Source organism: Augochlora pura, chromosome 4 (genome assembly GCF_028453695.1).
Source record: "Augochlora pura isolate Apur16 chromosome 4, APUR_v2.2.1, whole genome shotgun sequence".
Taxonomy (NCBI): Eukaryota; Metazoa; Arthropoda; class Insecta; order Hymenoptera; family Halictidae; genus Augochlora; species Augochlora pura.
The window spans coordinates 2891874-2918850 of NC_135775.1; the positions used below are offsets into that span (position 1 = coordinate 2891874).

The 26977-nt window shown below is 47.2% G+C and overlaps 2 protein-coding genes across 5 annotated transcripts; one reads left to right on the forward strand and one right to left on the reverse strand.

Annotated features, from left to right (window-relative positions):
• Window positions 1-1335: 1335 nt before the first annotated feature.
• Err (estrogen-related receptor) lies at window positions 1336-18401 on the forward strand. 4 transcript variants are annotated; one of them, XM_078179583.1, is made up of 9 exons: window positions 1336-1798; window positions 13577-13723; window positions 14092-14205; window positions 14288-14417; window positions 14766-14987; window positions 15305-15340; window positions 15498-15638; window positions 15727-15929; window positions 16223-18401. In XM_078179583.1, exons 1-9 carry the CDS (start codon window positions 1775-1777, stop codon window positions 16559-16561), a joined length of 1356 nt encoding a protein of 451 aa, XP_078035709.1. In that variant the 5' UTR covers window positions 1336-1774; the 3' UTR covers window positions 16562-18401. The 4 variants fall into 4 exon arrangements, with proteins under 4 accessions (XP_078035709.1, XP_078035711.1, XP_078035710.1 ...); XM_078179584.1 differs by having other exon boundaries at window positions 1342-1798; window positions 14781-14987; XM_078179585.1 differs by lacking the exon at window positions 15305-15340 and having other exon boundaries at window positions 1339-1798.
• A 3131-nt stretch (window positions 18402-21532) lies between these two features.
• LOC144468341 (uncharacterized) lies at window positions 21533-24517 on the reverse strand. The gene is made up of 4 exons (XM_078177752.1): window positions 24451-24517; window positions 23612-23933; window positions 21669-23024; window positions 21533-21596 (listed from the first exon to the last, which is right to left on the reverse strand). The coding sequence occupies exons 1-4, from the start codon at window positions 24515-24517 to the stop codon at window positions 21533-21535; spliced, it is 1809 nt and encodes a 602-aa protein (XP_078033878.1).
• Between the last annotated feature and the right edge of the window lie 2460 nt (window positions 24518-26977).

The window sequence follows — 26977 nt, forward strand, 5'->3', positions numbered from 1 at the left end:
GCTCGTTAACGTTTCGAACACTTCAATAATTAGTTCGCGGCAACTGTATGAAACTTGAAATCGTTGTTGCAAAGAAACGAGCGTGGTTCGTGAATGAAGGAGTTTCGTTCCAGCACAAAGTTATCGATGACATGTTTCCTTGATTGTTGATTAGAAGACGTTTCAATTGTAGCGATGAATCATTCTAATTATCTTCAGAACTGCCCGATTCCGCGGATCCGCGGCGGCGCTCTCTCCCCACCGACGAAAAGTTTCAGTGTCTACGCCGGTGGGCTGTTTTGGGCGTGCGGCGGCTGTGTGCAAAAACTGCGGCAGTCAAGTTCAAGGCCACCAGCCCTCCCCCCGCCCGCGCGCCCCTCACCCCACCGCACCACCCCCCTGCCGTCAGCCGACTAGCCGCCGCCTCCAGTGACTCTGCCGCCGCCGCCTCCTCCGCCTCACCAGCACAGCCACCGCCCCCGTCTCACACCCACATAGCCGCTGCCGTCCTGATATACACGTAGCACGCATAACGCCAGTAACGTATCAACGCGAACCCGGCCGCCGGACAGTCGAGTTCGAGCTGAAAGGGAAAGGGAAAGGTTTTCCAGCTCGATCGATTCACAGCAACTCTCCCTTTGAAAATTCGGTTCCTTCGTGACTCCGTCCGATTCTTGCTCCGCGCTTTCTTACGAACTTACGTGGGCATACTTGATTATCGCGGTTAATTAATATGGCTTGAAAAAGGACATAGGGAAAGGGAAAGCTACGAGACGCCTCATGTTGTCTCGACGCCCTGACTCCAGTGTTAATGTTCGATGATTGCGACGATACTTTTTACCTGTACAAAATGGTAACAGCTGTGCTCAGACTGGTGTGACCAATGATTTAGCTGTCCACGGTTTCAACAGTGCGGCGAATCGCTGTACGTTTTCGCTTTATAACGATAATATAGTTGTTTCAATCTCGATAGAACAGGGACTTGTATTTTACATCAAATAAAAGAATATATGTCACAGTAGGTACATAAGAAGTTGGAAATGAAAAAGACTCGTGAATCTATCAAGAAATATTTTTAACACTAAACCTACCAAGCCCTAAAGTGTTGACTTAAAAGAATTACAAGATAGAATGTATTTGACGTAATTATCAATAATTACGAAATAAAATATACAAAACCGGTTATATGACCGGCGGTGGAAGGCTTAGTGTTAATAGTTTAGTATGGTTCACAGTGTGCTCCATTTATGGAGTAACCACAGCTTACGAGCCGTTACAATTAGTGTAACGTACAGCAGGATTTCGAAATATCACGGGATTGACGCTTAATGTCTAGTTTCTGCCTTTTAGGATTTATTAGTGTACTCTGTTGAAATTACGGAGGATATTCGCCAAGCACCCCCGTGTTTTTAACCACCGTTGGTTTCCCCCGTACTTACCTGCGATGAGGTAATTAGTGTAGTAAAGGCGCGTTTCGCGGATTCGCGGCAGTCAATGTTAAGATCGGCTCGCCTCGCCTCGCGTATTACCGTATCCACGGCGTATCGGCCGTCAGTCGCGTACGGCTCGTCGCACTGTGAACGTCGTGTCGTCGTGCCAGGAGGTGGTGTGTACGTGCATACGAGTGCGCGCGCGCGCGTGCCCATCCGCGTTCCGCTCGGTCATTTTCAAAGAGTTTTCGGAGTTTTCGTGTATCGTCCGCGGTTCCCGTCGTGGCGAAAAAAAAGACGTGCAAGAGAAACGAGGCGACAGTGTGTCCCGTTCCGTGCCATTGAGAAACGAAACGACAGATGCCATGGATGCTTGGATGTACGATGTGGTAAGTGCCCAGTCGCCACATAACCTCTCTCTTCCCGTTCGATCTCGTGGCTTTGTTTACGTGCTGCGCGCGCGTTCCCGTGCCGCCGTCGTACACCGTGACACCGATGCTCATCGAATTTCCCTCGGGATCGTTACCATTTCCAGCGGAAATCGTCTGCCCGATCCGCCGAAAATTCGTTAATTCGTTCTTTTCTCTGATTAAAAAAAGAAGAGGACAGGTTTTGTTTTGCACGGCTTTGTCCTTCGATGCGAAACGAAACGTGTCCACAGGTTTGTTTTCGGAGCTGTTTATTCTGGGTCATGAACGAAATATTACATAGAACGACTTCGACAGGCTCGCTTTGCCAGCACGGTTTTGCTGCTTAAATATTTTATCGAATACAACGTATCCGTTCTGCGACACGCGCGCATCGCCAAAGTTTAACGAAGTTACATTAACTATTGTTTCAGCGTCTCCTTTTTTATGCAAAAGACGTTGTTTTACGCGAACATATATTTTAAAAAAGTTGCCGTCCGATCGATTTTCATTCCTTCGGTTAGTTTCAACGAGGTAGAATTAAGATCAGCTGTATTAAACATTTTATTTATTGGACATTTCTTTTTAAAAATTTATCAACAATTTCTATGGTCTCGAAATCAGTTTAGGTAAAGAACAAAAGGTCATCGATAACTTTGATTACTTTTGCAAGCATTTCGAAATAATTTTATAAAATTCTTTCGACTCCTCGGTATTCTTAACTCGACAGAGTTACGATTGTTCGAGCTGATTTGAATGCACCTGTACGGGACTTGTTCGGGATCGGTTGTTTTTCGCTTACGTCGGAACACGCATGTATTATCGTTGCTCGTGTGCCGTCGCTCGGCTTTAGCGGCAACTTCGGTTCTAACGTGTTACGACGACGTGTGTCTGTTAGGTAACTTGTCCTGCGGCTCGTCGATCGTTTTTCCAAACCTGCTCGTTTTTAATCCGCGAACCGTTTGGGACACGTTCGTCACCGCACGGAACCCGACACAACCGAAGGTGAACAGAAATAATCAAACGCGCTTGTATACTACGGTAAAACGTAACTACATGCAGCATAATCGATGCAGTTAACACAATTGCTGGGTAGTCAACGTGTTAGCAGACTATTTTAAATTGTCCACATAATCTTGGAAGAGAACATCGTATACCGGTCAAGGACTAATGGAGGAAATATTTTATACGAATTATTCCGAAAATATTCGAAAAAAAGTAGTTGTAAACAATTAAGACCGCCGGATAAGCGCGAACAAGGAAAATCGATTCATCGAACGTGTAACGGATGCGAATGTATTCCGTACATGCTTAAATTACGTTCTGAAATTGTGAGTTATTCGTCAGAAGCTGAAGTATTTAACGACCATGGTAGAATGCGAATACGGGAGATGAAAAACTTGTTTGTTTTGATGACTGTCAGTTACCTAAACGGACGAGTCGAGTCGACGAAACTTTTAGAAACACCTTTTTTCCCTAAGCGTGTTCCTCGTACCAAACAACGTTCCTCGAATATATCGCCGTTTATTGCGATTTATATATAAATATAAGTTCGGAAACGGTCGAACATATTCGCCTTTTTAAATGCGAGAATTTTTCATTCGGAAACGCATTCTTTATTTTTTTAATTTAACGCGCTGGTTACACATTGCACACGCGTCACGTCCGCACGGAACTATAGCGGCGCGCGGCTCGCGTTGATTAAGATTCCGTTTAATGAATGCGTAACGGCCGCGAAGACGATTATCCAGGCCCCGTTTATAATAATTACGATAGTCCCGCGACAATTGACTTTTGCACGTGTCGACGACGGAAAGCTATGTTAACAATTTAGCGGCGGAGACTATTCGTTGCTTTCTCTTTGGAGATCCAGCCGACGGAAAATAACTTCGTTATACAGGGTGTCCCAGGATTCTCTGAAAGATCGATTGCAGTTAGCATAAATCAGGCTACGCGACACAACAAAATCCAAATTAGAAACAGTTTTTAAAATTAACGTTTTCAAAGTGGGACTAAGTTACTCCACTTTTTTTGTAACAAAAGCGTAAACGAAAACGTTGAACCAAAACCTATTTTCTATTATTATTATTACTATTATATTATTTATTATCATTATTTTGTTCAGCCGTGATTTAACCATGAAAAACGTTGAAATTATGCGAAAAGGGATTTTTCTATAATACGCCGAGGCTTTTTGAAGTGGTATAATAATGGGTATTCATTAGCTGTTCGTGCACGAACGAACGAGAATCGTGTAACGACGTATGCCATAACTTGCGTGCATGGTGTCTGGCCGGTTGAGCGCGTTAAAGCTCTTTGACACGCACCTACACCCACGCGACACTGCTCTTACACAATTCCACGTGCGTAGGTCCTCCTCGGCACAGGAACGGCTGAATCTCGAATGTTTTAGCGGCGCGTGCATCAGAGTGCACCGTGCGGACCGTTATTGTGCATGCTCTTGAAACCCGTCCGATGTCAATGTCACGTTGCGCGACACAGGGGCACGGAAGAACCGCGCGTAATTTTTCAAAATTATTAAACGAGCAATTACAATTACCACTAAACCGTTGCGCGGATCGTTTAAAGGTTGATTTCCACGCGAATCGACGTCCATAAATTACGAGTATTTAATAAGTAAAATATAATAAATTATAGGTAGATTCGCGCGCGATCAATGACCGTCGCAACGCTTTCGAAATTGTCGAGGACGGTTGTTCCCGGTATCCGAGGGCGAGATTTCGCGCACGGCACAGCAAGAAACATGGAAATGGAACTAGACGGACGGGGGACGGGCAGCTTTGACACTGCAACGGAAATAAAATGCCGGATTCCGGCGTGCCGTATTCTCCGCCATCGTCGGGGAGAGGCGAGGCGAGGAGAGTCGACCGCCGAGAAAGCTGATGAACACGAAAACGAAAGAAAGAAAGAAAGAAAAAAAAGAAGAAGGAAGGAGAATATCCGTCGCGCGGATGCGTCAGCCGATATTTTCGGACCCTTTTGACTTACCTTGAGTTAGACAGAAGCTTTCAAATCGCTCGGAGTCGAAGGCTCGACCTCCGTTCAACCGGCGGACACTTGGGTGCCTTTATGGATTCCCATTCGCGATGGCGGAGATGGATTTATTTTCGCGACGAACGCGCTTCACTTTCGTGCTATTTTAACCGGCGGGGAACGGCCGTGTGTATCCTTTCGGCCGTGCCGTTTGCAAATATCCCGGCCACGCGAGATGCCTCCGCTTCTCCTACGTTCTACGGAGATTGTCGTCCTGCGACGACCGGCCGCAGTTCTTTCCGCGTGGAATGCGGCTTCGCTCGAGAAGAATTCATTACCGAAGTTTTAGGGTACCCGGAGCGGCACGAACAACGACCAAGCAGGATCAAACTGTCTTAAAAGATCCGCGCGCGCGCGCGGGGCTCGCTTTCGTCGAACCGGCCGCTTTTTGCCCGGCGTTTTATCTAAGCTTTTACTTCTTTACAAGTATTTCGGTACTGTACGCTGTTACGGGGAAAGTTAGGGGAAGCAGCGAGGTGGAAGAAGTCGAAAAAGGTCTGAAGTCTAAAGATACTGTGTAGCGACCCAACTGGCCGAGCTCCTGCGATCCTAGTCGTTGAAAGTGTACGAAAATTGATCAGGCCGCCGCAAGACCGTGGGAACTTTAGGGCGGGATCACAATAGAAAGTTTCTGGCAAAATGCGAGGACGCAGAGGCTTAAGATCATCTTCCATGTAACTTTATTAAAGTCGAAAAGAATGCACTCTTGAAGATCATAGTTCTATAAGCTTTGCGATAAGGTTTTGGTCCTAGTCATCATGACTGTTAAATTAAACAGCACCGTTAAATCTAGTTAATACAACTCCAGCTTCATCGACGCCCATGCGAGCACACTTAACCCTGAATAAGAATGATCTGCAGCGATTTACCTAATTATAGTCGCACACACGAATGACGTAATTTATATAGGGACATTATGGCACCGTGAAAGCGGCGTATTTTCTGGTAAATAAGATAAGAAAGCGCATTAGCTCTTCTTCGAAAAAAAAACGTTTCGACCAAGATTTCCACGAAGGAACTTGGGACATCGAATCATTATCAGCCGCGAAGGGTGTTCTCGTTGCGTTTCTTCGGCACTCCTTCGCACCGTCGGCTGGAGAAAGGAAACCGAGAGCAAATTTTGGTGGATGGTCCTAATTCGTTGTCGAATGGCGGAGCAATTGACCGTGTCGTTCGGGTGTCTTATCGAACGACGATGGGCTGTGGCGCGAACGAATTGTGTCGTCGATTGGTTGAAAGCCGCCGTTCGCGATCTCTGGTTTCGCGAGAACGTCCGATGGACGATCGCCTGAGATTTCGGGAGTCCGACGGCGGTGGGAGGCGAAGTTTGAGGCCGCGAGACACGTCGGTGACGTCATCCGAGTGTGTCGGACCGGCCCTAACCTTGGACAATGCACGAAACGAGCAATAATCTCTCACGTGCGGCTTCCTTTGTACCCAGGCGGTGCTGCGAGCCGCGAGAATACCGTTTCGGAATCGGTCGTAAATATTCCCACACGGGGAAAGGAAAAGAGAAATTCTCTGACCAAATATTCCCGTAACGTTTCATCTCGGCCGACGGCTGTCGGACGAAATCTCCTGTACAGTTGCTCGTTGAAATATTCGGGCAACTTCTAAAAATCTCCCGAATCGTTATTGGCCGAGTTACGAAGACGCGATCAACTTAGCATTATTTATGTAGTATCCTCCTCGAAGTGGACACGTTTGGAACAAGGCAGGAAGAAAGCAGCGAAACCGATGACGCGAATTACTTGGCCGATGGTCAGGGCGTTACCGTACCGACTCTCGTTTTTTATTGGATATACCCGCGGTAAAAAAAAACAGGCGAACATACTTGTTACCGAAGCTGGTCCGGCCTTGACCGCGACCCAGGGTCTTCATCCTCGGGGAATCGATTCCGTTCCCTGAACTTCTAATTTTGTTACCGCCTACGCGCGGCCGTGTAATATTTCAGCATCGCGATCATTGCGATAATTCAGAGCCGCGACCGGCCGCCACGAACTTGTTGCCGGTGTGCGTGGCCCCCGGTGTGCGTGCCGCAGTAAACCAGCTCGTCTCCCCCCGTGTTTTATCGCGAATCAATCCGCGAAGGAAGTAAACACCGCGTCGTAACGGCCGAGAAAATACGACGATGTCGGTGTTCGGTTCTCGATGCCGGTCTTTGATTTCGCGTTGCCACTCGCTCGTTATCGGGCCCGCGGTTGCGTAACGCGGAGCCAGAATCAGCGAAAGTATCGGCCGGCCTGAAATTCAGTCGCGCCGCCGATCAAAAAGTTTCATCCTTCGCCCCGAGACCACGCTCTTCAATTTCTCTTAGCACGCTCGCTGATCACGCAATCCGCTGTCTAAATTTAGACCACAATTTTTATCGCAACATATTTATATATACATATATACATGTTCGAACAAGCCGATTTTTAAGATTCGGCAGACAATGTCTAGACGGCTACAGAAGAGTCTACGAAATTATAAATTTAGAAATAATTAGTAAACCGGGTCGCGACCGGCTCGTCCATCGCCGCGGGAGGGTTAAAAGTGCTGGACGGGTCGATTCGCTGGCGATTTCGATCACGGACGTGTTCCGTTCCTTGGGTGATTACACACGTTGTGCATGTACGCGACACCGGTTACGTCGCGACGGGACGGAGCGTTCTTCCACGGTTTACTTGAACATGGACCGATCGATGTCGGGTTTGTTTTTTCATCGTGGACGGGCCGGCCAACGGAGACCGAGAGAAAGAGAAACGAGTCCAATTTCCAACAAAGACCCGCTCGATCGCGAGGGGAGAGCCACCGGTTGAAACGAAACGGAACGAGGCGAGGCGGTGCGGGAGGAGGCGAGCGCGCCGAGTTGACCGTTTCTTTTACTTTGACTCACCACTACCGGAGACTTTTTTTTTCTTGCTTACATAATCGACCTGTTTTAAAAAGAGGTTGGACGGGTCTCGTCGGCGCACACCTTGAGATTTTTCGATGTCGCGCGACGGGAATCCGCGGGCTTCCGTCGCGCGAGAACTGCATTTCCGTTCCCCGATTCTCTCGGCGACGGAACGCCGACGACTGTTTGTTTAACGGATCGACAGCCGTCGAACTCTGATAGATAAATTCGCCCGCGGACATTTTCGCGGACTCCTATAGAATATTCTTCATACGTTCTAATTTATTTCCACGAAGGATGTATGGTAAATTCCCCCAGTTGACCTTCAACTTGTAAACAAAACTGGACACCTTGAAAGCGTAGCAAATAATTGTATCTAGTCTTCGCAAGTTGTTCAGCTTTGTTTCGAAACTAAGAAACGATGCGAGAGATATTATTGTACCAAGGATTCTAGTTGCGAGTTTTTTCGAGATCTTCTCGGCCGAAGTATCCCACCGTTTCGCGAGCGCTGCAAGCTTCATCAGGGGTCAGAAGACACGTTGATAAACGATAACGACGCTTACGAAACGCCCCGCGACACTTCCTTTTCGATGTGTCTCCAACAAAAGAAATATCCCTCGACGTTCCGCGTCGATACACGTCGGAATCGAACACGCCGTTCGACCGGTTTCCGCAAGCTCGCAACGCCCGCGTCGGCGGTTCACTTCCTGTCGATCGGTGAAATAATAAGTGCAATCGTTCTTATCGGCAATTAAGCGGCGTTATCGCGGCGAAACTAAAATTACGGGTTGCGATCGATATTTGGGTCACGGCCTCCTCTAAAAACGGACAGCCGATCGCGGGCACACGCGCTTTTTTTTCGGTGGCGAGCGCGCGAGCGCGAAACCCATCGCGAAAACTCGATTTGAAAGAGCGCGGCGGCCTTGATTCGCAGACGAATCGCAAGCAGAGGTCGCTCGCGTGCTGCTAAATAATACAGTAAACGGTTCCGCGGAACTTTCAAGGTACCACCGGGGCTACCAAGTAGATACGGGATCAAGTTCAATATTCACCGACGAACCCCAATCGATGTTCGACCACCCCTCTTTCAAACAAAGTTCACCCGCCGATCGATAAACCCACCCGGTTTGTTCGTAATTCGACGTGCATTCGTTGGCGACAACGGGAGTCAAAATCCGACCGTTCGCATGGCGTGCACTGGCATACTAAAAAAGTATTCGACAGCTGTTTTGGTAACGGTGCCAATTTTTACGTTTCCGTGGTATAAATAACCCTCGAAACGTGGTTCGGCGAGTCTATTCCATGAAATATATTGGAGAGAAAGAGAAGCGTGGATTGATTTATTTCGTCGAAATAAAAATGAAATTTTCTATCGAGAACCTATTTTCCCTGTAGATGCTTTGCCTCGTGCTCGTAAAACGGTGGCTACACCGCGGGCTAATTCGGTAAAGGACAAAGGATCCTTAGGAAAACGAGCGTTCACGGAGGTGCGAGGAAGCGACGAAAGGATAAATTAAGAGGAGCCTACAACGAAGCGAGCGGAGAGAGAAACCGGGCGAAATTCTTCGGCACCATGGCCGCGGTTGGTCCCTCAGGATTCACGCTACAGTTCCTCGTGCGGGGACTGTCAAAAGCTGTGCAAGGAGCCAGCCAAGCACCGTCACGATACGGAGTAACCGAACACGAGGAAGCTGAAACGAAAGAAGACGAACGGAGAGAGAGAAGCAAAGAGAACGCGAGACCGAGAAAGAAATAATAAAAGAGATAGAGAGAGAGAGAGAGAGAGGAGAGGGATGGACGGGGACAGCTTGTGTCTGCTGTGGCTAGAGGGGAGGGCGAACGTTGCGCGCGACAGCGACGGCTAGTGAGAAACGGAGCAAGATGGCGGCAAGGCACGAGAAGGGAGAGGGAACCCAAGGTCGCGGCAGTCGGCTGTTTCCGTCGGAGTTCGGGGGCTAAAATTGTGTTGGCGCGCGGTTCTGCGGCCTTCGCGAACGCTGCTTCTCTTTCTCTCTCTCCAGCACATATGCTCGTTCATTCCCTCTCTCTCTCTCTCTTTTAGTCTCTCTGTCTCTCTCCGTCTCTATTTTTCTCTGTCTCTCTCCTGCTTTAGCTAGCAGAAAAGTCAAGTTCAAGGCTAGCCAGATAGCAAGGCGCGCGATACGTTCCTCTTTCTTTTTCCATTTCACGGCCGTTCCTTCCGTCTGGGTTTCGGTAACCGCTCAATCGAACGCCAGTAGAACGGGTTAGGGACAAGGGAACGGGACGGGAAAAAGGAGAGCCGTCGGATCGAGAGGCGTCCCGGTTACGCAATCCTCTCCTTTCTTCGCCGTTTCGGACTCTTGTTTTTCTTTTCTGGCTGTAACGATGACCGTGTTGGCCCACCCGGCCGCCATTGTCTACCGCGGCCGGGAAAACGGACCGGCGTCGTTTTTTAACCCTCGGAGCACGGTCGTGTTTAAAAACATTCCAGAGGACGAAGCGGCTCACGTTCGAATCCTTGCTACGCAAAGTCGTCGTAATAGCCTCTCCAGAATGTTCCCGTAGAATACACGCGCTTTCGGTTAATTGTTTAAACTGGAGAGCTCGATAGATTTCGCGAAAAGCTCGGCAAAATGGTTTCGCTATTCGAGAACCAAGGACATTCTCGTGTTCTTACGCTATTTTCTCGGTCATGCTCCGAGACCGTTGGTATCTCCATATTAACGCCGGCGCGCGCTCCAGTCAGTTTTTAATTTCATTAGGCCGGGACGTGGGAGCTGCGAGCGCGACTAGTCAAGTTCGAGGTCGACCAGACGTGCTTCTCGATATCATTGCCTTTTTTAGTTTTCTCTCGTTTCCTGGCTGCAACGTTCTTCCTCCTTGCCACCTTGCGGCCTTCGCTCGCTCTTGACATGGCATTCAATGGAATACTAGATTTTTAATCCGTTCTCGTGGTGGTCGCGTGGCATAGTCATGCTTCGTTTGAATACTGAGTCAAAAGAAATATTGCAGTAGACAACCGGTTTACTTTGACTTTATTAATATGCGTATTCTTTTGATATACTTGATTATTCCCATAAAGTCTAAAGATTCGACGAGTTCTCTGACATCTGGTAGCTGTGGCTTGACGAATTTTTAGACTCCATTTTCTCAGGAAGGAAACATCAAATGACAAAATGTTATTCATCTGTTTTAAGTCATTTTTAGATGTAGAATGCGAGAAACTCTGTATAACAAGTTCAAAAAGGAGCATCGGATTTTTGTTGCCTTAACAGGTGTCTTTAAATTCCTCAGCCTCTCGCCGAGTCTCCTGAGTAATTTCTAACACATTCCTGTGTACAAACTATATAGAGTATTAAATAAATCAGTAGGCAGTGGATTTTTATTCGAAATAGACGTTTTCCAAGCTATCTTAAGAAACGAAAATTCGATAAAAATAAATTATTTCTTTCAACGATTTTAACAATAAGTTAATACTGTAACGGTATTATTAAACTCTTCTTTTCTTATAAATTTATAAAATGTACTGTCTACTGATCAGAAACAAGCATCCCGCCCTAGGACTACTCGAACTCGCGAAATTGTTGATTGCACGTCTCGGCGACGTATCGATCGCCTTACATAATTATATCCAAGGCGAGCAAACGTCAACACATGTCCGACGTTTGAAATTCGAGAAGGTACGAACTTTCGGAGATTCTGGCTTGAAACGAGCCAGCTGTTTCAACATTGACCGCCGAGAGGGGGTCCCATAGACCCACCGACTCCTCGGCTCTCCTCCTGCGAGAAACGAAGAAACACTTGTGTCTCTCGACGCGTTCGGCTCCGCTTCCTCTCTTTCCCCGTTTCGTGGAGCGCGAAGGCTCGCAGAAGTCGCGTGAAATTTTTGGCGAAAAAAGTCGCAGACATTTTTTCCAGCCGCTCTACATCGTAACGAGGAGGCGCGTTTAACGTGACGAGGCCAGTCGGGAGGAGAGGAGGGCCGGAGAGAGGTGGCGAGACGAGACGAGACGAAACGCGAAGTCTAATAAAATCGATAACGCGTGTGGTTCGCCTCCTCGCTCGAGGAGGCTTTCGCCGTTATTCCCCTCGGTGAGTGGTCGCGCCGCGATTCACCGGGAATTAAAATTACAGGCGTGCGCTCGCGCTCGCGCGCGCGTTCTCGGCCGAGATATCGTTTCGCAAACGGTCGGTGGGGGGGGGGGGGGGGTACCGGGACGCGCGATAACAGTCAGACGCCGGCTGCGAGGCGCGAGATTCTCTCCTCTCGCAGCTCCTCTCTCGCGGTTACTCTCAATCCCTTCTAGCTTCTCGCAGTTCCGCGCCGCATAAATCTCTCCCGTCGTTCTCCCTTTCGTATTACTCGTAAACGATCGCAACTGCATCCCGCAGAAAAGTCAGGTTCAAGGCTAACCAGATACTCAGCGCCGCGCTCTTCTTCCTCTTCCCTCCTGGTCCTCGCCTCCTCCTTCGTTCTCCTCACCGCCTTCTCCCTCTGTTCATTCTCCTCCACGTTCTCCACCTCATCCTCCTCCTCATCCCCCAGCTCATCCTCCTTCTCGGCGTACATTTAATATACGACACCGTGGCCGGGGGGCAGGACGGGGGAGACATGCTTACGCAATCCTTTCACCGTTACTTTGTTCGCCCTACCTACCGTTCGTTCCAGGAATCCCTCGATTTCAGCCTCCGAATCGATGCGATTTTGCCGAATTATCTCGGCGAAAATAATCGCCGGCCGGCCGGCTATACGCTCGATGAAAATACGAACTGATATTGAAGAGAGAAGGGGGAATATTTAGGGGTTCCGTTAGCAGCCGCAAAAATCGATTTCGTTGCGGGAAATTTATGGACAGATCGCAGATTTATCAGCATGTTATGAGGAGATTGCGGATATTATGCGTTTGTTAAATAACGAGTAGGTGAAATTTCACACGAGAGAAGTTGAGAGCATTTGTGTATTATTTTTCAACACGATACAGGCTTTAGAAAAATAAAGATATTTCTATTTGATTTGCGTTCGTTGGATGGAGATCGCTTTTATTTCGTAGGAAGGTCTGCGGTTATGGCAATGAAATGGCAAAAGGATTTTTTAAATATTCATAAGACTGTTGCTAGGATTGATTTTTTTCTTTTACAGTTCCAAATATTTTCAAATATCCTGAAAACTGAATTGGTAGATAAGACATTTTAACTAAGAATTAAATATTGATGACTACTATTTAAAATGTTCATCGCTAGTCTTAGTCGATGTCATATCGCCGTTCAGACAAATTACAAATTTTAAAAAATCGCGTTCCCCAAGAAGTTCGCGGACGATCACGGCGAAACACGTAGTTCGGGTATGAGTCATCGTCTTCCCACCAATTAATAGGAAATTTCGTTTGACGAACAGCCCGTCTCGGACGGTTTCACTTTTCCCACTATTCAAACAGCGTTCGTCCGAGTAGCCTGTCGATCGATCTCTCGCGTGCGAGGCGAGAGAGCAAAAAAATGGCCTGCTCGTAGAAAGTAAAAGGTGGTGTTGCGCTTTCGCAATTGTTTCGGCCGCGGTTCCATGTTTCCGAGAACATCGATAGCGCATACCGGGCGGGACGAGTGTTTTCTGAAGTCGATTCTAAAAATGCTTGCGGCGTTGGTCGCGCTTAAAAATAGCGGCGAGGGGAAAAAAACTGCAGCCGACTGCAAAGCGGACGGACGGGGACCCCGCGTGTCCTCGGTTTTTGGGGGAACGTCGCGAATCCGGCTAGACTAGCGCGTTTCCTGTCTGAGGAGGCACCGCCGCATACCTCCGTCTGTCGCGAGGCCGGGGAGACATTTTTCTAACGAAGTTTCCTTCTTTGCAGGTCTGTATGATGTCTGGCGCGGGTACCGAGAGCATGGTCGGCAACAGCCGGACCATGGCGAACATCAAGCAAGAAGTCGAGAATCCCACGACGCCTATCCAAAACTACCAGGTCTGCTCGCCGACCACCACTCTTCAACATCAAGAGGTATTGTTGATGGATTTAGGAACCGGGAAACTTTCGAATAGATTAAACAACCCTCCTCCGTAATTATATTGCACATATATATTTATTGTTAATAAATAGTGTCTATGGTTACGAAGAAATACCTCAATTCTTACATGCGCCTGCACAACAGGTATTATTTTCTGCAACGGGGTTACACTTGTCCACGAAACTCGGGGATCGATAATGCTAGCTCGTCATAGTACGCTGGTACACGTGGTGTATCGGTAATGCCAAACGAAAGGACGATCGGTTTCGCTTGGCGTCGCCTAATCGACGGTGTCCGATAGCAGGATCGACGAAACTTTACCTTGTCGTTGTAACGAGTAACACCTTCGCCGTGATTTTAGGTGATCTGCAGCAAGATCGAGGTGTCGACGGATTACGTGGGCGGCGGGGGTAGTCCCGAAAGTCCAGAGATGCATCACTGTTCGTCGACGACGCAGCCCCTGGGTACACCCGAGGTACGACGTCGAAATTCTCTACGTTGTAATTGTTGTTCCGTCGTTCGTCAGTTTTACGAAAGAAAAATCTGTCTGGTTTTAGGAAGGCATCAAAGAGGAGGGCATGATACCCAGAAGGCTTTGCTTGGTGTGCGGGGACGTGGCTAGTGGGTTCCATTATGGGGTCGCTTCCTGTGAAGCGTGCAAAGCCTTTTTTAAAAGAACTATACAAGGTAAGAAGAGTTTCTTCGTACTTATAAATATTCTCTTTTGAACCGTTTTCCAGGTAGCACCACTCGATTGATAATAATTCCTCGGGACCTCGAGCTGCCCTTAACACTGCTGCGTTCTATGCAACGCGTTCCGGTCTCAAGGCTTGTCGAACATATCGCTTGGAGGCTTGCACGAAAACTCGTTTCGTCTAAGTGACCAAGCTACGTAGAATAAAACGAAACGAGTAAATAGACCACTCCGTTTGTTTGTCAAAAAGTGTTTGTTCGACGGCAAGACGATTTGGAGCTTCTTACGAATGATGCATTGGTGCTACCTGGGCAAGGACCATGTATATTACGATAAAATAGCGAGTAATTTCACAGGTAATATCGAGTATACGTGTCCGGCGAACGGCGAGTGTGAGATAAACAAGCGCCGGAGGAAAGCGTGTCAGGCGTGCAGGTTTCAGAAGTGCCTTCGACAGGGCATGCTGAAGGAAGGGGTTCGGCTCGACCGTGTTCGAGGAGGGAGGCAAAAATATAGAAGATCCACCGATCCCTACACGCCGGTGAAGACGGCTCCATTGGAAGGTGATCCTCTTTGAATCCTGTTTTCGTGAAGTACATTGCTTTTAACCCTCGCAATACTGATGCAGCCCTGAAGAAGACAGTGCTGATGATCCTTTGCTTCTGTGACCGTTTTGAAACGGTGTCTCAAGGATAGATAGATATTATTCATTTTTGCATTGCTAATCGTTTAATTTATACGCTTATCCTAATATACATAACGTCAGGGTCGAACTAGACCCCGGCACTGTATGGCGAGAGTTAATATTAGTAGATCTGTGTAGAATGCACCGTCAGCCACGGCCAGAGTGATTAAATCTGGACAATTTTGTTGTTTCTAGCAAACGTAGGGACAGGAGCTTCTAACGAAATAATAAGTAAGCTAACGGCTTCTCTCAATTTGTGTTAATGGATGGTCGAAGCGCGCGGTTCTCGTTGATCGCGGCAGAAATATTTCTCGGTTTAAACGCGTGTCTCGTATTCCTCTGAAAACGTGGCGAGACTGAAACGATAAACGGTTTTATCTATTGCCAGATAATAAAATGCTGGAAGCATTGGCTGCTTGCGAACCTGACATGCTGCAAGTCTCTAATCTCTCCCATACTCTCGATACGGATCAGAGGATCCTAGGACAACTGTCGGACCTGTACGATCGAGAATTGGTTGGGATAATCGGTAAGTGAGGACATTTTCTAAAGGTATGTCCAAGCTGCAAAATAAGACTCGAATAATTCTTAATTAATACGGTGCTAATGATCGCAAGGTTGGGCGAAGCAAATCCCCGGATTCACTATGTTGGCTCTGAACGATCAGATGCGATTGTTGCAAAGCACGTGGGCTGAGATCTTGACGTTCAGTCTGGCATGGAGGAGTATGCCGAACAACGGTAGATTAAGGTTCGCCCAGGATTTCACCCTGGACGAGCGGCTCGCGCGCGAGTGTCACTGTACGGAGCTTTACACGCACGTAAGTAGCATTTTCAAATGTTCAATTTAACTTAGAAACTACACTGTTGCATCGTTATATACTAGTTTCCCGAACCATAATTGGCATTCAAGTCCGTTTTCAAAGTTTCATTCGGTTCTCACCCTGGGATTTGAAGTTAGATTGAAAACAAAGTGGATAAACTTCACCGCAACCTGGGACCCCTATGTTCCCCAAAATCTCTGCAATGTGTACGGTTGGACAATTATGTTCCGGAGCTGACCAGAACACCCCTACCGAATCTACGAGGATGTAATTTTCTTCTGTTTGTTCAGTGCATTCAGATCGTGGAGAGGCTTCAGCGGCTAGGCCTGACCAGGGAAGAGTATTACATGTTGAAAGCATTGATACTGGCGAACAGTGATGCGAGGTCCGATGAACCGCAGGCGCTTTATCGTTTCCGTGACGCAATACTGAACTCGTTATCGGATTGCGTAGCAACGGTGCGACCTGGACAGGCGTTGCGAGCCACCCAAAACATGTTCCTAGTGTTGCCTAGTCTTAGGCAGATGGACGGTATCGTTCGTAGATTCTGGTCGAACGTCTACCGAACGGGCAAGGTACCGATGAACAAGTTGTTCGCGGAGATGCTGGAGGCAGCTTACTACCGATGAAGCGTGTCAACGACGGAAATCGCTTTTCAAAACCAACAAATACAAACCTGAAGGACTCTGCACAGAACTGTACTCCGTTTGACGACGAACGGTGTCGGCGTTCCACTTATGACACTGTGGCAATGAGCATGATAGAGCAGGTTCCTAGGTATCTCTGGGAGTGTCAGTGAGCCGATAGTGAGATAGAGAGCGAGAGAAAGGGAGATAGAGAGAAAGGGAGAGAGAGAGAAAGAGAGAAAGAGAGAGAGAGAGAGAGAGAGGGAGAGTGAGAGTGACGGAGAGAGGAGACAGAGGGGAAACTGTGCGTGTGTGCGGTTCTATTTGTTTTTCGTTCACAAGAAGGACTCACGGACAAGCAGAGCAAGAGATAAAAATAGATAAAAAAAAGGGCTTTATTTTTCACAGTGCAGGAATCGGGTTTTTTCGGCCGGTGAATTACCCAGCAATCGTTGAAAACTCGAGGGAGGGAGAGAGAGACAAAAGGAGAGTTCGTGTTTTAGGGATGTAGGCAGGCACACGCTCTTTTCGTCGAAGTAACCAAACTTTCCTTTTCGAGTACCCCTTTTACAGGTACGGAGAAAACTAAAACTTGATGTTATTTCAGGATAGGGTACGGTACCTAGTACAAGACGCGCGAGACGCTTTATCCCCTGAGGTTCTCGCTTTAGTTTATAGTTCTATAAACGAAAAAAAAGTCTGTCCGGATCCGGGCAGAGCAACCTACCAAATAAACAGAGCAAACAAAAAAGTATAGGAACAAAAGAAATGTATGTACATTTTGTGCGCGGAGAGGACACACCGACGCGCCCGGTGGTCGTAGAAATCAAAGCGAGAGGGAAGGATAATTATATACGGAGTAGGAGGTATCGCCAATTCCGATGACCTCGGGCAAGCGTTATCGCGGTCGATGTTCCGCGACCATGGCTTTTAAGATGTATAAAAAAAAAACGTATATTTGAATAGCTCAAATATTTTACTTGAAAAAGTGCTCGCTACCGCGCGTGTCCGCGGGTCATCGAATTTGGTCGATGGATCTTTTACGGCAGCTAATTATCGCAGAAAAGGAGAGGAAAGAAACGAACGTAACTGACTGTGGGTGTTTGACGTTACATATAGTTAGCATCGTATTACCAAAAATGACTACCAGAGTTCAATCAAAAAAGATTCGACGCGCTGGCTGCAGTTGTTTTAGCAACGTCTTTTCTCCGGCGGTGTTGGGGGGTCTGTCAATTTTCGGGGGGGACCGAGGAAAAATAAAAAGAAGAAGAGAGAAGACGGTCACTCTTATATTTTTCATAAATCGTCGACGAGAGAAGAGTACGTCGTTTTGTATAGTAGAGTAACAAAAAAGCTGCACGTTTTAATACCATCGAATCCGTGTCGACCGATGCGAAATGTAAAATAGAAAACGAAACCTACCGATGTGCGTGTAATACTGTTGCATTGAGCATCCATAGTTCTAGTTCAGTGCGAGAGAGTGAGAGTGAGAGAGAGGGAGAGAAAGAGCGTGCGAGCGAGCGAGCGAGCGAGCGAGAGAGAGAGGGAGGGATGAATTTAGTATGCGCCGTTGTACAAATCGAACCAAGTTAACGCGAAACAAGAGCTGGGCTGGCCAGTAAACAATGTAAAAAGATAAGAAGACAGTAAGCGAAAGAATGACTGGATCGTTCTCCATGTCGGGCCATGCTGGTACTTTGTTTTATTTGTTCCACGCTCGAAGAATGATAAGCGTTGCGTTGGCGTGAAAGAAAAGAAAAATTGTTTCTGGAAACGTATACCTGGCCTGGTCGCCGGGATCTCTTGGCAAAGAGAGTGGAAATGTGAGCGAAGGATAGAGAGAGAGAGAGAGAGAGAGAGAGAGAAGAAAATTTAATCGATTGTTGAAATGATTGTGCGGACAAAAAATGGGAAATGTTATTCGCGCGTGCCACACAGAGAGCGTAGGAGAATATATATTATTATATATTATTGTATTATATGTATTCAGGGATCTTTATTGTCTAGTTACTACTGTTACCGGGATTGTCGCAGCACACGCGGCTCCCGCGCATAATATTATCGCTTTCCTCGAAGCATGCGAAAAATGGAAGAAATCGGTAGGACGTCGTCTCGGAGCTGCTACTCACACGCAAAAGTTCATTTGTTTTCGAGAGAGAGACATGCTTTTTTGAAGCAAAAAAATTGTTTAGCGAGGTTTTTCTTTTTTTCGGCTCGCGCCGACTCGTCGGCCCTCCGTTTCGTTGTTTGGCGTAAGGTTCAAGAAAGGAGAGAAATTATGTTGTCCAACGCGTTTTTCGTGTTCCGCTAAACAACAGGTGAATCGTGTAAAAAAATTTTTTAAAAAAAAATTTCTGTCTCTGAGAAATTCAATTTTCTAAATCGCTGAAATCGATGTCGCACGCGCGAAACGATTACTATAGGCTCTTTCCAACATTTGTGTCATTACGAACATTTAAATGCAATTGAATGAAACTGTAAGCGTGTACAGGGCATAGACACTGTTCAAATGTTTATAATGTATTTTGTAGAGCCTCTACGATCGTTTCGTTAAAGTCAACGAATGCCGAATGTTGGAGGTGCGACTACGTTCAAAAATTTAGGTTCTCAGAAACTGAAAGCGATAAAGGATAAGTGTTCAAACTCGTGTTCAAACGTGGTGTTCGACGCGACCAGAGCCTATTGGCTAACGGAATATGGAAAAAAAAAATAGTTGATCGTCGTTGGACAAGGGCTGTTTAATGGATGAATATGGTTGTAGATATAATATGATGAAATGATATTTTTATTGTGATTAAACGTTGAAATTCTACCGACGGAGCCGCCGAGCCGGCCGGCGCCCGGCAGTTTCTGCGGAATAGTCGTGTAAAATGTTTTTAGAGTGCAATAATATTAGGAGACACGCGACCGAGGTGCACTGTTTCCGTCGATCGATCGGTCGGCATGTACTTTTTTCAGTTTTCACTTCGTTTCCGTATTTTTTTTTTTGTACCTCCGGCTCCTCGAACGTTCAATTTCCTTTCGTTTGCTAGCAAATATTTGTTTCCTGGTCCATATACGAATGATTTTCGTAGTCGTTCTTTCGACGATGTTAGGAATATGTGCAATAAAAAGACTCGCGTGAACAGGAAAAAGAAAACAGTTTAAAAATTGTAATCGTCAGAATTACCGGTATGCGGTCGAAAAATATTCGATAGTCGAGGACACCGCTTGGAAAACCGTGCCGCGTTGTTTCTGTATTACCTTCGATAGAGCCGGCGCGAGATCTGTTGCGACCAGATCGTATCGACAGAGACGCAGACGGTCGCGGGCATAATGTTACCTATGTTCCACGAATGAAACGCTGGAGATACGATTTACATGTATTTCCGTCGTTGTGTGTCGCGCGATCATTGCGAACAAAGGGCCAGAAAGAGAAATATTTTTACGGATCCTAAAGGTCATTAGGTTGTATTGTCCACGACTTTTAACGAGCATTTCCTTTGTGTACGTTTTATCGATTCGCCGTCGAGGTAGAATCATAGTCTCAGGGTTTCAGACAAACAAACAAACAAACAAATAAACAAACAAACAAACAACCAACAAATGATACAAATTTAGACACGTATAAATAGATAAGGCGCGCGAGTATATTTGTGGAGCAAAAAGATTATAATAGTAATGATAATAATAACGATTATGATGCTGACGATGATGGTGATGATGATGATGATGTGAACGATGAGTGATGATGATCATGATGGGCGAGGACGAGAACGAGGATGACGTTGGTGGTAACAATAATGATAAAGAATATTAATATTAATATTAATGATGATCATGATGATAATAAAGATAACGATAACATGGAACGTTTGAGAGTGACTTATTACCAGACTGCGAGTTCGACGCGTTCGTGACAGTGGCGATTAGACAACACGAATGCAATTATGGATCCTGATACTATAGCAAATCGACTCAATACTCAAATCCAAACGTTTTCCTTTTCAATAATCCTTAACAATAGCCCGGTCCTCGTAGCACACTTCCGTCGCGAATATTGCAAATTTGTCGGTCGTCAATCCGATCATCCGTCGCCGGAAGAACAAAACTAATCCGTCGCGGTTCGTTAATTTCAGTGTAACGAGCGTGGCCGAGTATCTTCCCCTCGTCTTTTTTCCCCTCAGTTTTCTTTTTTCTCGCAAACGACTAATTCGCCGAACGGGGAAAAGTCTGCATTAATTCGAGCCCCGTGCGAACAAAAGACCGAGGAGGACACGGCAGAGTAGCGTTGAAACGATTAAAGCGATAGCACGGTGGCTCGGTTGTTACGGGAAACAGTGGAGAGAAGAGGCTCCGTTGAATGACTGCGGAACCAAAACGATCGCGTGTCTGCGCTACAGCAACTGCAACTGGCTCCGCGGCCTATTGCTACCCCGTTGCTTCGCTTTCTCTTTCCGTGGGAGGGGATGGGGTACTTGTAAATAGACGGGCCGCCCTTTGTCCTCGGCAATAGGCCTCGTAACAATAAAAATCTCTCGCGGAACTCGAAGGATTTCGCGGACCGACTGCTCCGCTGCTCGTGGCACTCGGCCAGCGTTTACGCGGACGCCGCGCAAGACGACGCGATTATCTGGGCGACCATGGAAAATCCTATGGGAAAGGAATTCGAACGGGTTGTTTAACTCTTTGGGGCACAGGATTTCAGGAAATAGATAGAATCGTGTGGCACAGAAATTTTGTCGCGTTTTTGATTATACGAAATTGTAATCTTACGCACTTAACATTAATACGGTTCTTTAAATTTATCGGACAATGTAAAAATTGTTTAGGAACATGATACAAAATTTTTTAACAGTGCTTCGGCAGTCGAAAGCAAAATGTTTATTTCAACAGGTCGATAATAGTAACTCAAATAACAAAATTTGCATTATCACGTACGATAAAGATGTTTAGCAAAAAAGAAATAGTTAATAATCTTCTACCCCATGGTAATTAACTCTGCTGGTCAATCCCCGTGGCCGTTCCGTTGCACTCGACGCGAATCCCTCGCTGCTTGCTGCAACAATCGAACAAGTGAAAGAACTGGATTCGCCGGCGAATCATCGAGAAGCTGTAAACTCGGCTTTACCTGTCGCGATCCCCGCCGACATTGTAAAACCATCGGAAGGTTTTCTCGAGATTCGTATTCAAGCTTCCGCGTTTCTTGGACTTGATCGGGCCGGTTCGGCGCCAGTTATCTCGCCACTGATCTGGCCGGTCACTCGGGATAGCCGAGCCAGCCACTCGTGGGATCACGGTGCTGCTCGAAAATTCGATGTCCGAAATCGACGACGGTTTCCTTATCTGGCCCCCGTAGACGTCGGAGTTCTGCACGGTCCGCGGACTGGTCCCTGGAGCCGCGTGGCCGCCGTCTTCCCGGTAAACCGGCAGCCGGCCGCGGAAGTCGTCGTCGTCCGTGCCGGGTACCTCGTTCCCCCGAATTCTATCAGTATGAACGCGACTCGGTCCGCTCGTGGTTTTTACAGGCAACATCTCCGGGTCACTTGTATTCACGCGATACCCCACCACCCGGCCGCCGGCCGTATTCTCTTGATCTTCGGAATTCACGGCCGCATAAACTGCACCGGAATCATCCCCCCCGGCCCCCGCGCGGCCCGGATCGGCTCCCGCAATTTCAGCGCCCGCCTTCCGAACGGAATCCAATTCCTTTATCCCTTCTGCCAGCTCGACGCTCGTAGTTCCCGGTCCGGGATCCCGGCTCGATGAAAAATCGCTGCCGACCGGCGTAAACGGTGTATCGGTCTCTGATACCGGCGACGTAATTGGCCGAGCGACTACCCCGGCGACGCTCGATTTGCCCGCGACAAAACCGCCGATCTGCTCGCCTCCGCGGAAATGATCGTCCCGGCTTCCGTCTCCCTCTCCTGTCATCTTTATACCTTGGCGCTTGTTAGGCGGATCGGCCGAGGACTTCTCGTCGGCTGCCGCGACTTTTACGTCGACGGGGCTTCTCTCCGCTTCGGTGGTGTTTTCTGATGATCGCGTCGCGAACGTCGCGATCGTTGCATCAAAGGGCGGAGTCGCGAATTTTGCACCATTTATTTCTTGCGCTCTTGACTTATATGTTAGGGGAGGGTCTTCGTAGATGGTGTTCGTACCTGGATCGTCGTTCTTGTCGAAGATGTTAAAACTATGCGTGCTGTTCTGATTACTTGGTGTCTGCGTTGTGGATACAGCGATCGTTGCGAAGGTGGTTGCATCGAAAGGGGTGGGTGCAACGGTGTCCATAAATGTAGATAAATCAGACCTGATGTACGATTTCGTTCCATTGGAAGTTGCAAGAGTAGTTTGCCCAATTTCAGTCGTGTGTCTCGATTCTTTAAGGTCTGGTAACGCGGTGATGGGGGTTGAATTTTCGATGATTTTACTCGTCTTTGTAGAGTCTACGAAATGTACTGTGCTGTCATCAGTAATAGCATCCCAACTGTTGCAATAAAATCAACAATATGATAGTTAGATTTAAGATATTATCTCGCAAGATTTTTAATTTCTTTGCAATTTTGTTACTAAATATTAAAGCACTGCGACGTGCTTCACCCTCCTAATTTGTATCATATTTTATAAAGGAACGAATAAAAATTGCTTTTATAAATTTGCATTGCTTTTCTGTCTTCAAAAATTTTTCTACTATTATCCTATTATATTTCTAATAAAATATTATATAATATTATATATTATGTTCTTATATAGTAACGAAATTGTCGTCAAATCGTGGCGACACTTGCACTAGTATTAAAAAAATTAATATATAATTTATATTATATATATAATTACGTTTATAATATATAATATCAATGTATGATATTTATATACAATACTTTAATTATCAAGACATGATTCCGGCTCGCAACCCCGTAATACTACTCGCAACAGACGGTGGTCGTTCCACGATTAATAACTAAAGGAATTTTCGCCAACATAAAAACATAACCGAGAAATTTCACCGGTGATATCGTCCGGCAAAACCCTCGAACATCTTGTACATTTTTCTGACGTTGATACGGTACGTACCGGTTGCCGGTTGAAAAGACGGGCTCCGTGATATCGGAGGGTGCCACGGTCTCGGAGTAAGCGACCGCTAGAATTCTGAAAAGACGACCCAGTTTCTCTCTTAAAATCGAGCCCTCGGGTTGCGCCCTTTGCAGGAGCAACAGTCTCGGCCAGTCGGACTTCAAAGCGCCAAAGGGCGGCTCGGTCGACGTCGACGCGAACTTGCCAATCATCGTATCGGTCCAGGCCGGGTCCCCGGGACGGACTTTTGACAAATAGTCCTCGAGCTCGGCGATATCGAATCTCGTGCAATCGACCGGCGACGCCGCCGTGGAACTCGCCCCTGCAAGAAAACTCGTCGTAGCTAGTATCTCTCGCCCCTTCCTAATTAACCGATAGGGCGTATCCGTTTCCGATCTATACTGGTTTCGTTGACGTAACTCATTTCAGAAGATTATTATTATTTTATATTATTGTGAGTTTACTTTCTTTTCTGGGATAAGACAGCGGACCCAGTTACTGTGGGATGTCCAATTACCGTGCCTTTACTTTGGTTTCTTCTGTATATTTTTGACTCATTTTATTTTTCTCTATTTTTAATTAAAAGCTTTAATGACTCAAACTATACATACAGAGTTAAGTATACTTCCAGTTCATTTTCTTTAGCTTATTTTTGAATATAAAAATTTAAGATATCTCGCGTGATAATATATATATTTTAGAAAATTTAATACTTTCTATATATTTTAGAAAAATTACGCGATAAATATACAATTAATTTTTTCAGAAATAAAAAGCACTGCAATTGTTCATCTCGCAGTAACGCCGCCAGCCAGCCTAATTCAAATGAGTGAACTTACTATGAAAAGCAGACACGATCAAAGCCAGTGAGCAGATATTTAGACGCTGAAGAACCTCTCGCGCCATGATCGCCGCGCTAACTGATCGCGGGAGGTCGGTCGTCTAGCATATTCTATTTCGCCGGGATCGTCAAATTTAGCGATAGCTCGCGAATTCCTCGACGGACACGTGACGGATTCTGACAGGAAACGACACCCGCGACTTCGGCCGCCGTTCGTGCACGGGGTCGTTCCTCTCGGTCGCAGATGCGCCGAAAACCGTGTTAGCTCGTGAATTATTCTAACCGCGTTCGATCAATCCGACCGCGCGCTTTATTCGTGCACCGTCAGGTTTTGCTAAGAAATTCGACGCGATCCACGTCTAATTCGGCGCGTCGATGAACACCTGTGCCAATTACCATCGGCAACGTTCACCATCGTCATGTCCGTCGTTGTCCGTCGAGTCGTTAAAACCGGGTGATCGAAGAGAGATCCCGACTGTATTATATATATAAGTATGTAATAATTAATTTATTAATATATTATATATATAAGTATGTAATAATTAATTTATTAATATATTATATATATATAAGTATGTAATAATTAATTTATTAAGATATTATATATATATAAGTCTATAATAATTAATTTATTAATATATTATATATATAAGTCTATAATAATTCATTTATTAAGATATTATATATATGAGTCTATAATGATTAATTTATTAACATATTATATATATATAACTGTATAATAAGTCGCGTAGATTTGTTCGCGAGCGCCTCGACCCGCCTAATCCGCGGTTTATTCAACCGTCGTCGTCGGGTTATTACGAATCCGAGCACCGACGAAAACCACCCCGCGTTTCGTGGCGAACAATTACCGTCGATTCCGCTTCTCTCCATCCTATCCGAAGTGTCAACTGAATTTTCCCCCGAGCGAATTAAGTCCGCGGGTACGAGAGGGGAACGGATTAGGGTCGGGAAAGAAAGACGGGCCCGATGGCTGTTATCGGGGAACGCCGGGGAAAACAGCGAGTCGACTCATCCGGAATCAATCGCTGACTGTGCAACGCAGCCGGTGGGGGGAGGGGAGGGGAGGGGAGGCTCTCGTCGAGCGGAAGACGGACGGAAGGAAGCGAGAGTAATCGTGGAAACAGGCTGTGTGTGTGTGTGTGTGCGCGCGCGAAGGAAAGGAAGCGACCGCGCAGGTGAATGAAACGAGAGTAATGCAACCAATTAGTAAGAATTAGCATCGAGCCGGGCAGAAGGGGCTGAAGAGACGACGGTCGGGCGCGAGAGGGCCAGATAAAGGAGAAGGTAGCAGGAGGTAGCGGAAGAAGAAGAACTAGGTGGAAGGAAAGGGTAGAGGGTGCCTCCCTTGTCCCTTCGACTGTGCCGGTAAAATAATTACCAGGCGTCTCCTCGCTTCCTCCGGCACCCCTCCTCTCTCCCTCTCTCTCACCCTTTACCACCCGTCCTCGCCCATCGTCTCTAACTCTTTCCCCCCCGGTTAAATGATTCCTCCGCGAAGCTTCCCGCCGGGTAGCAAAAGCGGTAGCCGGGGCGCCGGTCTGTGCGAGTCTCCTCTCTCGGCGTTTCCTCTTCGCCGCGCGGGCTGCCGCCGCGCTACTCTCCGAGAAGCACCTCGGCAGAAGCTAAAGTAATCCTGACGAACGATCAGAACCGTTGGAGCGTTCCCTCCCCACTCCCTCCCCCCTCCTGGTGTTCCCGTATTCCCGACACGAGAGGAACGGCCCCTCTACCCGCGGCGGCGGAACACGGGCCGCGTTCCGCCCCCGTGAACCGGCTAATTTGTTTCCTCTCGCGAAACAATGCACGGCTAATCCGGGCGCCGAGTAATCGCCAAGAAATGATAAGCGATGGGAGCGAATTTGTTCCTCCCCGTCGGGGGACTCGCCGCCAGTTCGCCCGCGATTGATCGACCTTATTTGTCGATTCCCCGGGACCCCTCTTTCTCTTCCACCCCCTTTATGCCCCTCTCTTTCTCTTCCACTCCCTTTCTATCTTTCCCCTTCTCTCTTCATCTCTCCATCTCTCTCTCTTTCCATCCCGCTTTCGTCGTTCCTCCTCTTCCCTTACTTCAACCTCTTTCCATCCATCCGACGATAAACCCTTTCCTCTTAATAATCGAATCGCGCCGGGGATAAGATAGGCCGCGTCGGTCGCCGAACCGATCTCCCCCTCCCCCCTCGTGCAACGAACTCGTGCAACCGCGAGTTGCTCGAACGCGGACGCGATGGAACAGCAACGGCGCAGAAGACGCTGTACAAGAGGGGAAACGCGTCCAAGACAGAGAGGGTAATTTGTTCCTACCGGATGTACCGCTAATCCGTTCCGCAGCCGGCGAAATTGTTGACTCTAATAAATGCGAGACGCTTTGTTGTCGGCGTGCCGTGGCACCCGCCGTAGCCCGGGGGGAACACGGCTCGATAACAACGCTACGGATTCATGGCGACGTAATCGCTCCGCTGCCGCCACTCTTCCATGCGAGGATGTTGTTTTGGCGAAATCTTCAT